Source organism: Hemitrygon akajei, chromosome 1, assembly GCF_048418815.1.
Source record: "Hemitrygon akajei chromosome 1, sHemAka1.3, whole genome shotgun sequence".
In the NCBI taxonomy this organism is placed as follows: domain Eukaryota; kingdom Metazoa; phylum Chordata; class Chondrichthyes; order Myliobatiformes; family Dasyatidae; genus Hemitrygon; species Hemitrygon akajei.
Genome location: NC_133124.1, coordinates 7,391,375 through 7,411,073, shown reverse-complemented (window position 1 = coordinate 7,411,073; position 19,699 = coordinate 7,391,375). Strand labels below are relative to the sequence as shown.

General features: G+C 42.3%; 1 protein-coding gene across 2 annotated transcripts in view; it reads right to left on the bottom strand.

Moving 5' to 3' along the window:
- Positions 1-324: 324 nt before the first annotated feature.
- LOC140716654 (activin receptor type-1-like) overlaps positions 325-19,699 on the bottom strand; it is a 57,781-nt gene continuing 38,406 nt past the window's right edge. For both annotated transcript variants that reach the window (XM_073029558.1, XM_073029504.1), the window contains exons 7-10: positions 14,670-14,945; positions 13,727-13,924; positions 4,512-4,642; positions 325-2,136 (exon numbers count right to left, since the gene is read on the bottom strand). In XM_073029558.1, coding sequence (XP_072885659.1) covers positions 2,002-2,136; positions 4,512-4,642; positions 13,727-13,924; positions 14,670-14,945 — 740 coding nt within the window. In that variant the 3' untranslated portion in view covers positions 325-2,001. The remainder of the gene's footprint in view (positions 2,137-4,511; positions 4,643-13,726; positions 13,925-14,669; positions 14,946-19,699) is intronic.

Genomic DNA, 19,699 nt, shown 5'->3' with positions numbered 1-19,699 from the left:
TGGGAAGCTAGATTAGAACATAGAACATAGAAAACCTACAGCACAATACAGGTCCTTCGGCCCACAAAGCTGTGCCGAACATGTCCTTAATGTTAGAGTTGGTTAAAAGTTCAAAATGTCATGGTTCAAAGAGCCTGTACTGTTCTATGTTATATATAATTTAAACTCACAGCTCTGACATTAATTTTGAGTTATGTTCCCAATATTGACTGCAGAATAGCTTTTAGCAATGTCACCTTATAAATATTTACTATCCCAAACTGAACTTTTGCAGCATCTTGAAGTGGGTAAATTAATGATGAATAATGGAAACAAAGACTGAAGTGAGTAACACACAGGACAAACCTTTATTAGTGTTTCTGACTTAAATGAAAAACCTTTGAGATTGGTGTATTTTTAAAGTAGCAAAAAATTGCACCAGTCTTAAGAATTAAGGCTTAAATAATGTGAGCACTGAAACAGTTGTGGTATCATATAATGCAGCACATAATAATTGTGACATAGTACTTAATATTGCTCAGAAATACTTTGTTTAAAAGTTAGTTTCAAATGGATACTTTAACCAAACTGGTTACTAAGCATAGTGAGGGACATTAACTTGGGCTGTAGCTATTGTCATGATGGCTTGTCTGTGCACAAAACTGCAGGAGTAGCAGGCTTTAAAATGCAATTATTGCTCTTTGAAAGCAAATATACCTAAGTGATAAGTATTACAGTGAAAGAATGATATTCAAATGGTAAAAGCACCTCTGATGTCCCAACTGAAATGAAATTTACCTGTTAACTAATGCACAAACTCACACAGAAAAATAACCCAGTAAGCCCTTCTGTTTAAAACAACACAATATGTTGAGTGCTCTATGAGAACCATTGCACAAATTAAAACACATAATAACAAAAAGGTAATAAAGCAGGCTGTATACATTTACATTAAAGACCATATTAATGTTCTATGACAGTATTTCAGGGGAACAATGATCATCAATGCAGATTTTTGTTCCTTTATGTATCTGTGACTAATTTCCTCATCCTCCAGCAACTATACAAGGAAGTGATGCTTGAAGCATCGGCCCCTTCCTGTACAATGTCCTGATTAGTGTTTGCCACTTTACACATGATGAAAATTAATAACTTCCTTGACTTTCCACGGTCATTATTTTCAGGAAGACTTTACAGGAGTGTTCTGACCATGACTGAAGTTAAATAATTGGGCACTTACATAAAGACAAACTAATTCTTAACTGTAGTTAACAATAAGGAAAAATCAGAAGTCACTGCGTGATTCTAGATAAAAGAAAGCAATTCTAACTTGTAACTCAAAGGACTGTTACTTCCTATGATGAAAATATAAAAAATAATTTTAAATCTTGGATACAGCACCAAAGGCAAACACACACAATCTGCATGAACATTAGCGTTAAAATGATACACATACTACTGCGGAACGCTTTTTCTTAGCTCATTTGCATAACTTAACCTTAAACATCTATCTTTAGTGTCAAGGCACCACCACTATTAGCTGGTGAATGTGTCCTCCTTTTACATTAAAACACAAGGACCGCTTTATATTATAGTCCAATAAACCATTAGATGGTTCTCCTGTAACAAAGCCATCATGTTTTACCTATTCAGAATGAAAAGCTGCATGCTATTTTACAGACGGAATATAAATACACAGGTCAGGGCTACTTGCAGCCTACTTGATAATTGTACAGCAATGCAAAAACAAAAATATTTAGTGCAAAACTTCCCCTTCCAAATAGAACTCAAATTAGAGTGTGGCCAGTGAAGATGCAACCACTGCCTATATGTATCAGGAGGAACAGGCATGGTTGAGTGATTGGTCTGGTCACAGGCATTGATTCATCTGCCATTAAACCACGGTGCCCTGTATGTTCGACTGCAAAAAGCGAACACTGGGCAGCCTGAGGTCTGCTTTTCATCCTATGCAGCAGACCTCGTATTTGTTGATAGTGATAGATTATCAGTTCTCCTTTCCAATCAGCAGTCCATTTTCACCTTCTCTAATGAGTTGCTTATTTTCCCCAAAGTCTTTTTGATACGTAATGCAGTGAGTCGCGCAGAAGGGTTTTGGTACCAGCACTCCTTCATCAGCTTGGCAAGAGCAGACAAAGTCTGAAACATAAATCAGTAGTATTATAATTCAGCCCAGTTGCTTTTTAAAATTCAGTTGCCTTTATCCCGCACGTGATAAGACCATAAGACATAGGAGTAGAATTAGGCCATTTGGCCCATCGAGTCTACTCCACTATTCCATCATGTCTGGTTTATTATCCCTCCCAATCCCATTCTCCTACCTTTTTTGCTGTATATAAATGATTTCAATGATGGAATAGATGGTTTTGTTGCCAAGTTTGCAGATGATACGAAGACTGGTGGAGGGGCAGGTAGTGTTGAGGAAACAGGTAGGATGCAGAAGGACTTAAACAGATTAGGAGAATGAGCAAGAAAGTAGCAAATGAAATACAATGTTGGAAAATGCAAGGTCATGCACTTTGGTAGTAGAAATAAATGTGCGGACTAAACATTTCTCCGTTTTCTAAACAGGGAGAAAATCCAGGAATCTGAGATGCAGAGGGACTTGGGAGTCCTTGTGCAGAACACCCTGAAGGTTAACTCACAGGTTGAGTCAGTGGTGAGGAAGACAAATGCAATGTTAGCATTCATTTCAAGAGGTCTAGAATACAAGAGCAAGGATGTGATGCTGAGGCTTTATAAGGCACTGGTAAGGCCTCACCTTGAGGACTGTGAACAGTTTTGGGCTCCTCATCTTAGAAAAGATGTGCTGGCATTGGAGAGGGTCCAGAGGAGGTTCACAAAGATGATTCCAGGAATGAAGGAGTTCTAATATGAGGAACGTTTGATGACTCTGGGTCTGTACTTGCTGGAATTCAGAAGGATGAGGGGGGATCTCATTGAAACCTTTTGAATGTTGAAAGGCCTAGACAGAGTAGATGTGGAAAGGACGTTTCCCATGGTGGGAGAGTCTAGGGCATAGCATCAGGATAGAGAGGCACCCTTTCAAACAGAAAAGCAGAGAAATTTCTTTCGCTAAAGGGTGGTGAATTTGTGGAATTTGTTGCCATGTGCAGCTGTGGAGGCCAGGTCTTTGGGTGTATTTAAGGCAGAGATTGATAGGTTCTTGATTGGACATGGCATCAAAGGTTACGGGGAGAAGACCGGGAACTGGGGTTGAGGAGGAGGTAAAAAAAAATCAGTCATGATTGAATGATGGAGTAGACTCAATGGGCCAGATGGCCTAACTCTGCTCCTGTGTCTTACGGTCTCAAGGTCTTTAAATGTTGGGAGCACACCAATGGAGCTGCTGTTTGATTCCTCATTCTCTTATCTACATAACTGATGTTTGTTAATCCTAAGTTTGTTTCAATTATTTCTGGGTTTTAATATGAAGGTTAAAAATTCTGCTGCACTTAGGAATTACTGGCAGCAGAATTCTCTACTCTTGTTCTGATTCGGCTGATCCCGAGGGCTTCCAAGCTGCTATATTCTGCATCGTTCCTGTGCAGAGGCACTAGTGTTTTTTTAGACACAGGACTGATTGAAACTGAATAACATGGACAGAGCATCTCCACTCCATCAACAGAAAGCAGGATTTCCCGATGATCATGCATTTTGATTCCTATCCCCATTCCCGTTCCATGGCCTCCTCTTCTGCCACGATGAGGACACTCTCAGAATGAGGAGCTGTACTTCATATTGCATATAGGTAGTCTCCAACCTGATGGTATACCCATCAATTTCTCTAACTTCCAGTAATTTTTTTCACCTCTCCCCTTCCCTCCTCACCTTCCTATCACTGTCCTCTGTTGCCCCTCTTCCTTCCCTTTCCCCCACGATCCACTCACCTCTCCTATCAGTTTCCTCCCCTCCAGCCCTTTATCTTTTCCACCTATCAGCTCCTAGCTGCTCACTTCGACCCACTGCCCATCTACCTGGCTTCAACTATCACTTTCTTATGATGTCTTCTTCCCCCGTCCTTTCCAGTACTAATGAAGGGTCTTGGCCAGAAATGTCAACTGTTTAATAACTTCCATATATGCTGCCTGGCCAGCAGAGTTCCTCCAGCATATTGTGTGTTGCTCTGAGTATGGACACAGCACTTCCTTTGCATGAGCAACTGAAGGTGAACAACATTGAAGAGTCTAGTGGCTGCTTTTTTTTTTCTTTGCTGGAATTTCTATGCCAGCCAAACAGCCAGTGCTTTGCCCCAGGGCAGGGTGGAAATAACTAACATGATAGAATATAATTTTAAGGTGACTGGAGGGAAGCATGGTGGGGTGGGGGGAGGGGTTGGGAGGCCAAAGATAGGTTTTTCAATACCAGGGGTTCCCAACCTTTTCTATGCCATGGATCCCTACCATTAACCAAGGGGTCCATGGATCCCAGGCTGGGAACCCCCGTGTGATCACATAGAACACCCTGCAATGATATTGTATATTGTTATTCAAAACCTGGGGTATTGAACTCACTGGGTCAGAGAACCATCTGTTAGGGATATTTGGTCTTTGCTGTTCCACACATACAATTTTTCGCATATCTTCAAAGCTAGGGTCATTTGGTACCAGATCATAGAATGGAGGTTTATATTCTTCTGCAATCCCTGCAAAAGAAAAAAAACACATTTATTTTTAATTTGTATTTAGTTAGAGATACAGCATAGTCATAGATACTTCTGGCCCAAAAAGCCCACACCAGCCAACTACACCCATGTGACCAATTAACTTACTAACCCATACATCTTTGGAATGTGGGTGGAAACCGGAGCTCTCAAAGGAAATCCGTGCAGTCATTGTCAGAATGTACTATACAAACTCCTTACAGACAGGGTCTGAACTAAACCTAGATTGCTGGTGCTGCCATAGCGCGACACTAACCACTATGCTACTGCGCCATCCCAAATTATAATAATATTCAAATGAAATTTAGTTTCCACAAAGTAAAATTATCCATTATATGCAAGGATGCCAGAAGTTTCTTCAGATACATAAAGTGTAAACGAGAGATGAGAGTGGATATCAGACTGCTGGAAAACAGTGCTGGAGAGGTAGAGTGGGAGAACAAAATGGCAGACAAGCTGATTAAGTATTTTGCATCAGTCTTCACTGTGGAAGACACTAGCAGTATGGTGGAAGTTCCAGGTGTCAGGGGTCATGAAGTGTGTGAAGTTCTCATTACTGGAGAGAAGGTTCTTGGGAAACTGAAAGGTCTGAAGGTAGATAAGTCACCTGGATCAGATAGTGTACTCCCCAGAATCCTGAAAGAGGTGGCTGAAGAGATCGTGGAGGCATTAGTAATGATCTTCCAAAAATCTCTTGATTCTGGAATGGTCCCAGAGGACTGGAAAACTGCAAGTGTTACTCCACTCTTTAAGAAGGGAGAGAGGCAGAAGAAAGGAAACTACAGGCCAGTTAGTCTGAACTCAGTGGTTGGGAAGATGTTGGAGTTGATAGTTAAGTATGTGGTTTCGGGGTACTTGGAGGCACATGATAAAATAGGTTGCAGTCAGCATAGTTTCCTCAAGCGTAAGTCTTGCCTGACAAAGCTGGTGGAATTCTTTGGAAATAACAAGCAAGATAGACAAACTAGAATTGTTTGATGTGTATTTGGATTTTCAGAAAGCCTCTGACAAGGTGCCACAAATGAGGCTGCTTAACAAGTTGAGAGCCCATGATAATACAGAAAAGATTCTAGCATGGATAAAGCAGTGGCTGATTGGCAGGAGGTAAAGAGTGGGAATAAAGGAGCCTTTTCTTGTTGGCTGCCAGTGACTAGTGGTGTTCCACATAGGTCTGTGTTGGGTCCGATTCTTTTTGCGATACGTGTCAATGATTTGGATGACAGAATTGATCGCTTTGTTTGCAAAGTTTGCAGATGATACAAAGGTAGGTAGAGGTGCAGGTAGTTTTGAGGAACTAGAGAAGCTAGAGAAGTAGAGTTTTATCCTCCCTGGTTCAGTCTCTTCCTACCTACATCCATGACACTAAACACGCTCTTGATTTTTTTTCAATGATTTCACGTTCCCTGGCCCTCATCATCTTATTTTCACAATGGATGCCCAATCCCTCTACACCTCCATCCCCCACCAGGAAGGCCTCAAAGCTCTCCATTTCTTTCTGGACACCAGACCCAACCGTTTCCCCTCCCCCATCATAACTCTCCTCCGCCTACTGGAACTTGTCCTCACTCTCATTCGGCTCCTCCCACTTCCTTCAAATAAAAGGTGTAGCCACAGGTAATCGTATGGGTCCCAGCTATGCCTGCCTTTTAGTCGGCTACGTGGAATAGTTTACGTTCCAAGCCTACACTGATATCACTCCTCCACTGTTCCTACACTACATCGATGACTGAATTGGTGCTACTTCCTGCACCAACGCGGAACTCGTTGACCATCAACTTTGCATCGAACTTCCACTTTGCCCTCAAATTTACCCGGTCCATTTCCCACATCTCCCTACCCTCTCTCGATCTCTGTCTCTATCTCTTCAGACAGAAAAGACAATAGATAGTAGGTGCAGGAGTAGGCCATTCGGCCCTTCTAGCCAGCACCGCCATTCACTGTGATCATGGCTGATCATACACAACCAGTACCCCGTTCCTGCCCTCTCCCCATATCCCTTGACCCCGCTATCTATATCTAACTCTCTCTTGAATGCATCCAGAGATCTGGCCTCCACTGCCTTCTGGGGCAGAGCATTCCACATATCCACCACTCTCTGGGTGAAAGAGTTTTTCCGCATCTCTGTTCTAAATGGCCTACCCCTTATTCTTAAACTGTGGCCTCTAGTTCTGGACTCACCCATCAGCGGGAACATGCTTCCTGCCTTCAGTGTGTCCAATCCCTTAATAATCTTATACGTTTCAATCAGATTCCCTCTCATCCTTCTAAATTCCAGTGTATACAAGCCCAGTCGCTCCAATCTTTCAACATATGACAGTCCCGCCATTCCGGGAATTAACCTTGTGAACCTCCGCTGCACTCCCTCAATAGCAAGAATGTCCTTCCTCAAAATTGAGGGGTGACCCTTTTGAACAGAGGTAAGGAGGACTTTTTTTTAAGCCAGAGAGCAGCAAATCTGTGGAAAGCTATGTCACAGACAGGTGGCCTAGTCTGTGGGTGTATTTAAGGCAAAAGTTGACTGTTTCCTGATCAGTCAGGGCATCAAGGGATATGGGAAAAAGGAAGGTGTATGGGGTTGAGTAGGATCTGGGATCAGCCATGATGTCAGGTGGAGCAGACTTGATGGGCTGAATGGCCTAATCTTGCTCCGATGTCTTATGGTCAAATATGAAAGCATGGATATAATGTTGAGGCTTTGTAAAGCACTGGTGAGGCCTCACTTCATTAGGTTTCAATACGTACATTTAATGTCAGAGAAATGTATACAATATACATCCTGAAATTTTTTTTCTTCTTGAGTATTGTGAGCAGGATTGGGCCCTTTATCTTAGAAAGGATGTGCTGAAACTGGAGAAGGTTTAAAGGAGGTTCATGAAAATGATTCCAGGACTGAACAGCTTGTCGTATGAAGAGCGTTCTCCGGGCCCGTATTCACTAGAATTCAGAAGAATGAGGGGTGACCGAATTGAAACCTATCAAATGGTAAAAGGCCTTGATAGGTAGTAGGTGGCTGTCAGGAAGGGGAAAAGGGTTAAGGAACTAGTACAGAGTACCCCTGTGGCAGGTCTCTGGCACAGAGTCTGCCTCTGTGACTCAGAAGGGAAGGGGGTGGGGGAGAAGAGGAGGCATACTGTGGTGATAGGGGATTTGTTTGTTCGGGGAACAGACAGGAGGTTATGTGGGCGAGAATGAGATTCCTGGATGGTATGTTGCCCCCCGGCTGCTAGGGTCCTGGATATCTCAGATCGAGTCCTCAGCATTCCTAAGTGGGAGGGTGAACAGCTGGAGGTCATGGTCCACGTAGGTACCAATGACATGGGTAGGACGAGTAACCTCACTTGCAGTATAGAAAGGATGTGCTGAAACTGAAGAGGGTGCAAAGAAGGTTCACAAAAATGATTCCACAATTTTCATATGAAGAGCTTCTGATGGCTCTGGGCCTGTATTCATTACAATTCAGAAGAATGAGGGGTGACCTCACTGAAACCTATCAAATGTTGAAAGGCCTCGATAGAGTGCATATGGAGAGGATGTTTCCTATGGTGGGAGAGTCTAATATTGGATGATACAGACTCAGAAGAGGGGTGTCTTTTTAGAATGGAGATGAGGAGGAATTTCTTTAGACAGAGCTTGGGGTATATGTGGAATTCTTTGCCACAAGCAGCCGTGGAGCCCAAGTCTTTATGTATATTTAAGGCAGAGGTTGATGGATTCTTGATCAGTCAGGGCATGAAGAGATATGGGAAGAAAGCAGGAGACTGGGGCTGAGAGGAAAATGGATCAGCCATGATGAAATGGCGGAGCAGACTCGATCGGCCAAATGGCCTAATTCTGTTCCTATATCCTATGGTTTTATTTCTGATCTGACAATCCATATTCATGGCATTATTGTACTCCCTCTACTGCAAGTTTTTTAAGATGGAACCCTCACATCCACAGGTATGGTCCTACCACAGCACTATTTAATTACAGAATGACTGTTGTTAGTCACATAGTATCCTGACCTGTATTGCAAGTTACATTTTACTATTTGCTCTCCTAATCACACGTGCCCGATTGTTAACTGTCATTATTTCATTACTAGGAATAGAGATTCCTCAAACCTTTCACCATTAATAAAAGCTGAAGTGAATGACTTCACACCTTCAGCCATATCCACTGTCCACATCTCACCCATTCAATGAGTTCCTATTGATTATATTTCACTTGGTCTTCTCATCCAAATCATGGACAGTAAACAGCCGGGACCCTGGAGAATCCCTGTAGCACCCCACCAGCCACAACCAAACAATGACCTCTTCGTGCTGTTCGATTTCCAATAAGCAATCTTCAATCCATGTCAGCAGATTATTCCAATATCAGATTCTCAAATTTTATTTAATAACCTTGTGTGGCACCTTCTTGAAGACAACTAAAAGCCAAAACACACTCAGTCCATCTATTCCCTCTGAGCCTATTTGTACAACCTCAAACTAGTAGATTTATTGCGCATCAATTCTCTTTATAACTTTATATATTTTATGTATTTATAGTTGTGCGTTTTTAAACTGTGTGTGTGAGTGCAACACAGGAACAGGCCCTTCGGCCCACAAAGTTGTGCCAAACCAGCTAAAAAGTAAATCAAAAAACCTCAAAATCTAATTCCTATCAATATAATGTCCATATCCCTACATCTCCCTTACATTCACATGCCTATCTACACATCTCTTAAAATGTACTTGCAACACAGACAAAATACTGGAGGAACTCAGCAGGCCAGCCAGCACCTATGGAAAAGAGTAAACAGTTGATATTTCATGCTGCGATTCTCATGTTAATGTATTTTGCCTCTACTATACTGGACAGTGCATTCCAGGCATCCACCACTCGGGGTTAAAAAAACTTACACCTCACATTCATTCCCTTTGAACATACCCTCTCTCACCTTCAATGCATGCATTCTTGTATTAAACATTTCTACACTACAGAACAGATACTCTGTCCTTAAAAGGAATGCTAACATGGTATTTGCCTTCCTCACCACCGACTCAACCTGCAAGTTAACCTTCAGGGTGTTCTGAACAAGGACTCCCAGGTCCTTCTGCATCTCAGATTCCTGGATTTTCTCCCCATTTAGAAAGTAGTCCACACATTTATTTCTACTACCAAAGTGCATGACCATGCATTTTCCAACATTGTATTTCATTTGCCACTTTCTTGCCCATTCTCCTAATCTAAGTTCTTCTACATCCTACCTGTTTCCTCAACACTACCTGCCCTTCCACCAATATTCAGATTACCTGCAAACCTGGCAACAAAACCATCTATTCCATCATTGAAATCAATTATATACAGCAAAGAAGAAATGGTGCTAACACCAACCCCTGCAGAACACCACTAGTCACTGGCAGCCAACCAGAAACGGATCCTCTTATTCCCACTCGCTGCCTCCTACCTATCAGCCAATGCTCTAAGCAATTTAGTAACTTTCCTGTAATATCATAGGCTCTTAACTTGGTAAGCATCTTGTCAAAGGCCTTCTGAAAGTCCAAATATACCACATCCATTACACCCCTTTTATCTATCCTACTTGTAATCAACTTAAAGAATTCCAACAAATTCATCAGGTGGGATTTTCCCTGAAGGAAACCATGCTTACTTTGTACTATTTTGCCCTGTGTCACGAAGTACTCCATCACCTCATCCTTAACAATTGACTCTAACATCTTCCCAACCACTGAGGTCAGGCTAACAGGTCAATAATTTCCTTTCTGCTGTCTTTCTCCTTTCTTAAAGAGTGGAGTGACATTTGAAATTTTCCAGTCCTCTGGCACCATGCCAGAGTCCAATGATTTTTGAAAGATCATTTCTCATGCCACCACAATCTCTAACGCTACCTCGTTCAGAACCCTGGGGTGCAGTTCCTCTGTGCCGGATGCCTTTTGTACCTTTAGGTCTTTCAGCTTTTTGAGCTCCTTCTCTCTTGTAACAGTTAACTGCACCCACTTCTCTTCCTTCACAAACTACAACATCAGGCAGACTGGTAGTGTCTTCCACAGTGAAGACTGATGCAAAATACTCATTTAGTTCATCAGCCATCTCCTTGTCCCCCATTATTATTTCTCTTGCCTCATTTTCTAGCGGTCCTATATCAACTCTCATTTCTCTTTTACTGTACTTGAAAATAACTTTACTATTCACTTTGATATTATTTGCTAGCTTGCTTTCAATTTCATCTTTTCCCTTCTAATGATTATTTTTAGTTGCTCTGTGTGGGTTTTTAAAAACTTCCCAATCCTCTATCTTCCCAATATTTTTTGCTTTGCTGTCGGCCTTTTTTGCTTTTACAATAGCTTCCCTTGTCAGCCATGGTTGTACTATTTTACCATTTGAGTATTTCTTCATATTTGGAATACACGTGTCCTGCATCTTCCTCATTTTTCCCAGAAACGCATGCCATTGCTGCTCTGCTGACATCCCTGTCAGCATCTCCTTCCAATTTACTTTGGTCAATGTCTCTCTCAGACCACTGTAATTTCCCTTACTCCACTAAAATTCTGCTACATCAGACTTTACTTTCTTATCATCAAATTTCAAGTTGAACACAATCATATTGTGATCACTGGCTCCTAAGCATTCTTTTACCTTAAGCTCCCTAATGGCCTCCAGTTCATTACATAACACCCAATCCAGTACAGCTGATCCCCTCGTATGCTCAACAACAAACTGCTCTAAAAAGCCATCTCTTAGGCATTCAACAAACTCACTCTCTTGAGATACATTACCGACCTGATTTTCCCAATCGACCTGCATGTTAAAATCTCCCATGACAACCATAACATTGCCATTTTGACTCGCCTTCTCTATTTCCTGTTGTAACCTGTGGGCAACCTGTCACTTTTGAACTGCCAGCAGTGTCCTTTTACCCTTGCAGTTTCTTAACTCAACCCACAAGGATTCAACATCTTCTGATCCTATGTCACATCTTTCTACTGATTTGATGCTATTCTTTACCAGTAGAGCCATGCCACCACTTCTGCTGACCTTCCTATCCCTCTGATACGTGTAACCTTGGATATTTAGCTCCAACTACAACCATCCTTCAGCCACGATTCAGTGATGGCCACAACATCATACCTGGCAATCTGTAATATTGCAACAAGATCATCCACCTGATTTCTTATACTATGTTCATTTAGATACAACACCTTGAGTACCGTATTTGCCATCCTTTCTGATTCTGCATCCCTAATGATTTTATACTCGGCCTGTTGGCTGCAACTAAATCCCATCACTTGCCTGCCTTTCCTGACAGTCTGACTGCATGCTATCTTTACTGTTTACCATCCGAACTATCACGAGTCCCTTCATTCGGGTTCCCGCCCCTCTGTAAACCCTACCCAACAGCTCTAACAAACCTGCCCACGAGAATATTGGTCCCCCTCGGGTTCAGGTGCAACCGGTCACTTTTGAACTGGTCAACCTCCCCATTAGAGATCCCAATTATCCAATAACCTGTCACCTCACCCCTTGCACCAATTTCTCAGCCATGCAGTTATCTGCCAAATCATCCTGTTTCTACCTTCACTGGCACGTGGCACAGGCAGTAACACAAAAATTACTACCTTCTCAGCTTTCTACCTAGCTCTCTAAATTCCCTTTTCAGGACCTCATTGCTTTTCCTTCCTATATCATTGGTACCAATATGTACCAAGACATCTGGCTGCTCCCCCTCCCTCTCCAAAATGTGGATGCGATCTGCAACATCCCTGACCCTGGCACCTGTGAGGTGACATACCATCCGGGTGTCCCGTTCACATCCACAGAATCTCCTGTCTGTTCCCCTCACTATCAAGTCCCCTATCACTACAGCTCCTTTCTTCTCTCTCTTTCCCTTCTGCACCACGGACCCATGCTCAGTGCCTGTAACCCAATCCCTGTGGCATTCCCCCCAGGAGGTCATCCCCCACAAAAGTATCCAAAGCGGTATACTTATTTTTGATGGGAATGGCCGCAGGGGTGCTCTGCTCTAACTGCCCATTTCCATTTCTCCTGACGGTCACCCAGCTACTCGCCTCCTGCAACTTCAGGGTGACTACTTCCCTGTAACTTTGATCAATTATGCCCTCGCTCTCCCGTACAAGCCAAAGGTCAGCCAGTTGCTGTTCCATATCCCTAACATGGTCTTCAAGGAGCTGCAGCTGGATGCACTTCATGCAGATGTAGTTCCCTGGGAGACTCTGGATCTCCCAAGACTCCAACATCTGGCACAAAGAGCACACCACAGCCATTTAAATGGTACAATAAGAGAGGAAAAAAAGATAAAAAGGAAACCTTAACAGACAACTTACACATAGCTGAAGCCTCCTTTGAGCCAAAGCCCGTCGCTTCTACTCTCGCCACTAGTCTATTACTGACAATTACCATTCCGCTTATCCTTCTGTTCGTAGAGCTCTGTTGATGCCATTGTTAGGCCCCATGCAATGGACAAACACCCTCAAAGCTCCCTCTTAAAATAACCACTGCAAATCTGTGAGAAATATCTCTTAGTAGAGCACTGTTGATGCCGTTGATAGGCCTCACGCAATGAACAAAGACCCTGGAAGCTCCCTTTAAAGATAACCGTCACTGACCTGCGAGAAATAGCTCTTTGTAAAACTCTGATGCCGCTGATAGGCCCCGTATTTGTCACACATACTTTGAAACAGTGAAATGCGTTGCTCGTGTCAATGATAACACAGTTCAAGATGTGCTGGAGGCAACCACAAGTCTCGCAATGCTTCCAGTGCCCACAACTTACCAACCCAAACCCATAAGTCTTTGGAATGTGGGAGGGAACTGAAATACCCAGAACGGAGAAAACAAATCCCTTGCATACAGCAGCGGGAATTGAACCCCGAACCTTAAAGCTGGCACTGCAAACCATTGCGGTAACCACTATGACAGAATTTTTGAAGAATACAACCAGTTAACACCAGGATGTTATGCAACAGTATTTTCTCTTCAAGTAATTCACTTTTCTTAAAATTCCAATTTATTGTGATGACTAGTAACCAAAATAGTTTTAGTGATTGTCGTAATGCTCACCGTTACTGAATGTTCTTCTCGTTACTTCCCACAAAACAAGTCCAAATGCCCAGATGTCCACACGTTTGTAGGCATCAAAGCAGTCAACTTGAATCGATTCATCGAGTACTTCTGGAGCCATGTAACGCTTGGTGCCCACTTTCGGATTATTTCCAACATCTAATTGATTATTGGTCTGTGAATGCATCACTGCTAATCCTACAAAGAGAGACAGGTGTTTAATACAATTATCATAATTTAGATCATAAAACACTCGCTCACAACCATTAGCCCCTACCAATAACTGTGGAAACCCTGCCATAAACCATAAAATATAGGAGCAGAATTAGGCCGTTCAGCTCATCAAATCTGCTTTGCCATTCAATAGCTGATTTATTACCTGCCTCAACCCCATTTTCCTCCCTGTAACATCTGACACACTTACTAATCAAGAACCTATCAACCTCCACATAAATAGACTTGGTCTCCACAGCTGTCTGTGAGAGAATTTCACCACCATCTGGCTAAAGAAATTCCTCCTCATATGTCTTTGCATTGAGGCTGAGCCCTCTGATCCTCGACTTACCCCATTACTAAAAGCATTCTCTCTAGGTCTTTAAATATTCGATATGCTTCAACGAGATCCCCCTCATTCTTCTAAACTCCAGTGAGTACAGGCCTAGAGCCACCAAGCACTCCTCATCCATTTACCCTTTCATTCTTCTGAATCTCCTCTGGACTCTCTCCAAAGCCAGCACATCTTTTCTTAGATAAGGGGCCCAAAACTGCTCACAATACTCTAACTGTGGTCTGACCAACACCATATAAAGCCTCAGCATTGCATCCCTTGCTCTTATATTCTAGTCTTCTCAAAATGAATGCTAACATTGCATTTGCCTTCCTCATCAGCAATTTAGTCCTTTTCTTCAAAAGTGTTGATAAGGTGACACTTTTAAAAACTCACCAAGATCAGCAATGCAACAGTGCAGATTTTTTTTAACTAAGATATTTTTGCTTTTCAAATCCCTGTGAGCAATTGCAGGTTTTCCCTCAGTTCCAAAAATTTCATTGTGGAGGTGTACCAGTCCATTGGCGATAGACAAGGCAAAATTGAGGCAGACCACAGTATCCACTGTGTTACGCTGCAAATAGTCGTAAAGTGAACCATTTTCATGATAATGAGTGATGAGCCACAGCTGAGTGCTCGAATTCCTCGAAGTCATATCTGACGCAATGAAACCTTCAAGAAAATCAAAATATTTACTATCACTAACAAGAACATGAAACAAGGTATAAACATAGAAATTAAGGCATAAAGAGGAATCTGAATATATAAAGAGTGCAAGGCCAAATGCAAACTACCTTTGCATCTGCTGTACACATTGCATTTTAAAAACTGCTGTTACGACACAGATAAGAGAAAATCTGCAGATGCTGGAAATTCGAGCAATACAAAATGCTGAAGGAACTCAGCAGGCCAGGCAGCATCTATGGAAAAAAGTACAGTCGGCGTTTTGATCTGAAATATTCACTGTACGTGCTTCCAGATGTTACACACAGACTCAGTGGCAATGTTCCCTCTCATTTGTAATGACCAGCCCAGTGACAACAACATGTGGGCATTGAATTGTATATATAGAGGTATTCATTTTAACAGCCAGCAAAACGCTGTCAACAAGAACTTTGATATCCTCTGGGTTTGATCATTTTCACTCTTTCATCTGCACTCCCAGAGAACATGCCTAGCAGGCCTGCAGAGGGTACTGAAGGATTTTCTCACCGGAGCTTTTGCACCCTATCCATATGTGATTTGCTTGCTAAAGGACACTTTTTAAGAAGTCAAGTTTCCAAATATCACTCCATTTCTTCCCACTTGCAAATTCTCCAGCAACTTTTGCATCGCGATAATACACACAGGTAACAGCAGTTTCAGCATTGTACATAAATATTTCTCGTAGCTGCACGTTCCTGAGCTTATGAGCTTTCAGTGCAGAAGCTTCTACTGTTTCATTAAGCCATTCTGCTTTATGTGATTATGTACAACTCAGAAATATACTTAACATGAGGGAGAGGGTGACAACCTTTCAGCACAGTTTAAATTCCTTTGTGTGTTATCAGAAAAGACGTGTGCTTGCGCACACCTTAGAGGGAACATTGTTCAGCGGCCACTTTATTAGGTACACCAGCACACCTGCTCGTTAATGCAAATATCTGATCAGCCAATTATGCGGTAGCAACTCAATGCATTAAACCATATATACAAGATCAAGAGGATCAGTCATTCAGACCGAACATCAGAATGGAGAAGAAACATGATCTAAGTGAATTTGACCGTGGAATGATTGTTGGTGCCAGATGGGGTGGTTTGAATATCTCAGAAACTGCTGATGTCCTGAGAGTTCACACACAACATTCTCATGAGTTTACAGAGAATGGAGTAAATAAAACTTTTCCAGTGAGGGGCCATTCTGTGGATGAAAATACCTTGTTAATGAGAGAGGTCAGAGGAGAATGACCAGACTGGTTCAAACTGACAGGAAAGCGACAGTAACTCAAATAACCACACATTACAACAGTGGTGTGCAGAAGAGCATCTCTGAATGCACAACACGTTGAACCTTAAAGTAGATGGGCTACAGCAGCAGAAGACTATGACAGGTTCCACTTGCAGACATAATAAAGTGGCCATTGAGAGTACATTTCAGACATATGTATTTAGAAACCTTCTCCAGACTCCCTGGTGTGCATTGATTTGTTGAACCTTTCCAATTCATTCTCATCATTCTGAATCACGTTTTAGCACATTGTCTTAACATTTCTGAAATGGACAATCATTATATCTCACATCACAATTCTGAAAACAACAAGAGTAATGAATTTACTTACATGGGTAAAATCAATAACAAAATAAAGACCATTGTGGTATGATGCAATTTACCTTTGAGCAGTAAGAAACTTCACAATGTTAACTAAGAAGTCTGCTCACTTAACCTTTTTAACCACTTTCTGTAATCATTTAATAATTTTTCCTCTATTAAAGCTTTAAATCTATTTTTCTTTAACCTGTAAAGCTGCCCTGTGTAATGTGCACAGCTAAATTGTTTATGTGTACAGATATCTCAGAGCAGGTTCAGATTTATTCATCACATTTCAACTGAAGAATCTGTTCACTTGGCCTTTTTAACCAACTTCTGTTTTTCTTTAAAGAACTTTTCCTCTCTTGAAACATAAGATTTTTTTCTCTAACCTGAAAAACTTAAAACCTTGAATCATACCAGATTCAAAATCATTTATTTACCATATGAACATCGAAACACACAGTGAAAAGAGTTAACAAACAACACGATCCGAGGATATGATGGGTACAGCCCATAAACAAGTGTCACCATTCTGGCGCCAACACAGCAAATCCACAATATTCCAACAGGATCGGCAAAACATCCCATCCCTCGACCCCACTCACACACCCAAACGAGCTTCCAATCCCAGGACCAGCTGGGCACCCTGAATAGAAATTATACTGGAGCACGAAGATTTTGCTTCCTGAATACTTTTGAGTGCATCGTATGGATTCTGGGCTGCTGATCGTGAAAATCACCATGAAATTTCCTGTCACGCACCTTTTTTGTTCTGAGCGCCTATATTTCTTATTTCAATTCATAATTCGAGTCAGAATAACTGATGCCAAGTAAGACATTTTTGTTCGTCCACAAACCAAACAGGTCATCAATGATAGACAATTCAAAGAACTTCTTGTGGAACCAGAGAAAATTATTTCTTCAGCGATCTGATTGGGGCACGACTGCGCAAGGGTGTAGACATCAGCCAGTGAGAATAGCAAGAAGAGTTTAAAAGGAGACGGTTATTTCTTCAGTGGTTTGATTGGGGCACGACTCTACAGTTAGGGGGTCAGACAGGCGATTATGTGGATGCAGGAAGGAAGCACAGATGGTAGTTTGCCTCCCAGGTGCCAGGATCTGGGATGTTTCTGATCGCGTCCATGATATCCTGAAGTGGGAAGGAGAACAGTACATATTGGTACCAATTACATAGGCAGGAAAATGGCGGAGGTCCTGAAAGCAGACTACAGGGAGTTAGGAAGGAAGTTGAGAAGCAGGACCACAAAGGTAGTCATCTTGGGATTACTGCCTGTGTCACATGACAGTGAGTATAGGAATAGAGTGAGGTGGAGGATAAATACGTGGCTGAAGGATTGCAGCAGGGGGCAGGGATTCAGATTTCTGGATTATGGGGACCTCTTTTGGGGCAGGAGTGACTTGTACAAAAAGGACGGGTTGCACTTGAATCTCAGGAGGACCAATATCCTGGCGGGGAGCTTTGCTCAGGCTATTGGAGAGAGTTTAAACTAGGATTGCTGGTGGCGGGGGGAGGTGGTGGAACCAAACTGAAGAGACAGAGGAAGAGGAGGTTGGCTCACGAATTGAGAAAGCTTGTAGACAGTGTGAGAGGGAGGATGAGCATGTGGTAGAGACCAGTGATTTGAGATGTGTCTATTCTAATGCAAGTATTATGAACAGAATGGATGAGCTTACAGCGTGGATCAGTACTTGGAGCTATGATGTAGTGGCCATTAGAGAAACTTAGATGGCTCAGGGGCAAGAATGGCTACTTAGAGTGCCAGGCTTTAGATGTTTCAGAAAGGACAGGGAGGGAGGCAAAAGAGGTGGGGGCATGGCACTGTTGATCAGAGACAGTGTCACGGCTGCAGAAAAGAAGGAAGACATGGAGGGATTGTCTATGGAGTCTCTGTGGGTGGTAGTTAGAAAGAAGAAGGGGTCAATAATTCTACTGGGTGTTTTTATAGACCACCCAATAGTAACAGGGACATCGAGGAGCAGATAGGGAGACAGATTCTGGAAAGGTGTAATAATGACAGGGTTGTTGTGGTGGGAGATTTTAATTTCCCAAATATTAATCAGCATGCCCCTAGAGCGAGGGGTTTAAATGGGGTGGAGTTTGTCAGGTGTGTTTAAGGTTTCTTAACACAATATGTAGAAAAGCCTACAAGGAGAGGCTGTACTTGATCTGGTATTGCGAAATGAACCTGGTCAAGTGTCAGATCTCTCAGTGGGAGATCATTTTGGAGACCGTGATCACAATTCTATCCCCTTTACCATAGCATTGGAGAGCGATAGGAACAGACAAGTTAGGAAAGCATTTAATTCAAGTAAGGGGAAATATGAAGCTATCAGGCAGGAACTTGGAAGTATAAATTGGGAACAGATGTTCTCGGAAATGTACAGAAGAAATGTGGCAAATGTTCAGGGGATATTTGTGTGGAGTTCTGCATAGATAAATTCCAATGAGACAGGGAAAAGATGGTAGGGCACAGGAATCTTGGTGTACAAAGGCTGTTGTAAATCTAGTCAAGAAGAAAAGAAGAACTTATGAAAGGTACAAAACACTAGGTAATGATAAAGATCTAGAAGATCATAAGGCTAGCAGAAAGGAGCTTAAGAATGAAATTAGGAGAGCCAGAAGGGGCCATGAGAAGGCCTTGGTGGACAGGATTAAGGAAAACACCAAGGTATCAGTATGCGAAGAACAAGTAGATAAGACGCAAGAGAATAGGACCAATCAAGTATGACAGTGGAGGAGTGTGTATGGAACCGCAGGAGATAGCAGAGGTACTTAATGAGTACTTTGCATCAGTATTCACTACAGAAAAGGATCTTGGCGATTGTAAGGATGACTTACAGCAGACTGAAAAGCTTGAGCATGTAGATATTAAGAAAGAGGATGTACTGGAGCTTTTGGAAAGTATCAAGTTTGTTAAGTCTCTGAGACTGAACGAGATGCACCCCAGGCTTCTGTGGGAGGCGAGGGAAGAGATTACTGAGCCTCTGGCAATGATCTTTGCATCATCAATGAGGACTGGAGGGTTGCGGATATTGTTCCATTATTCAAGAAAGGGAATAGAGATAGCCAATGAAATTATAGACCAGTGAGTCTTACTTCAGAGGTTGGTAAGTT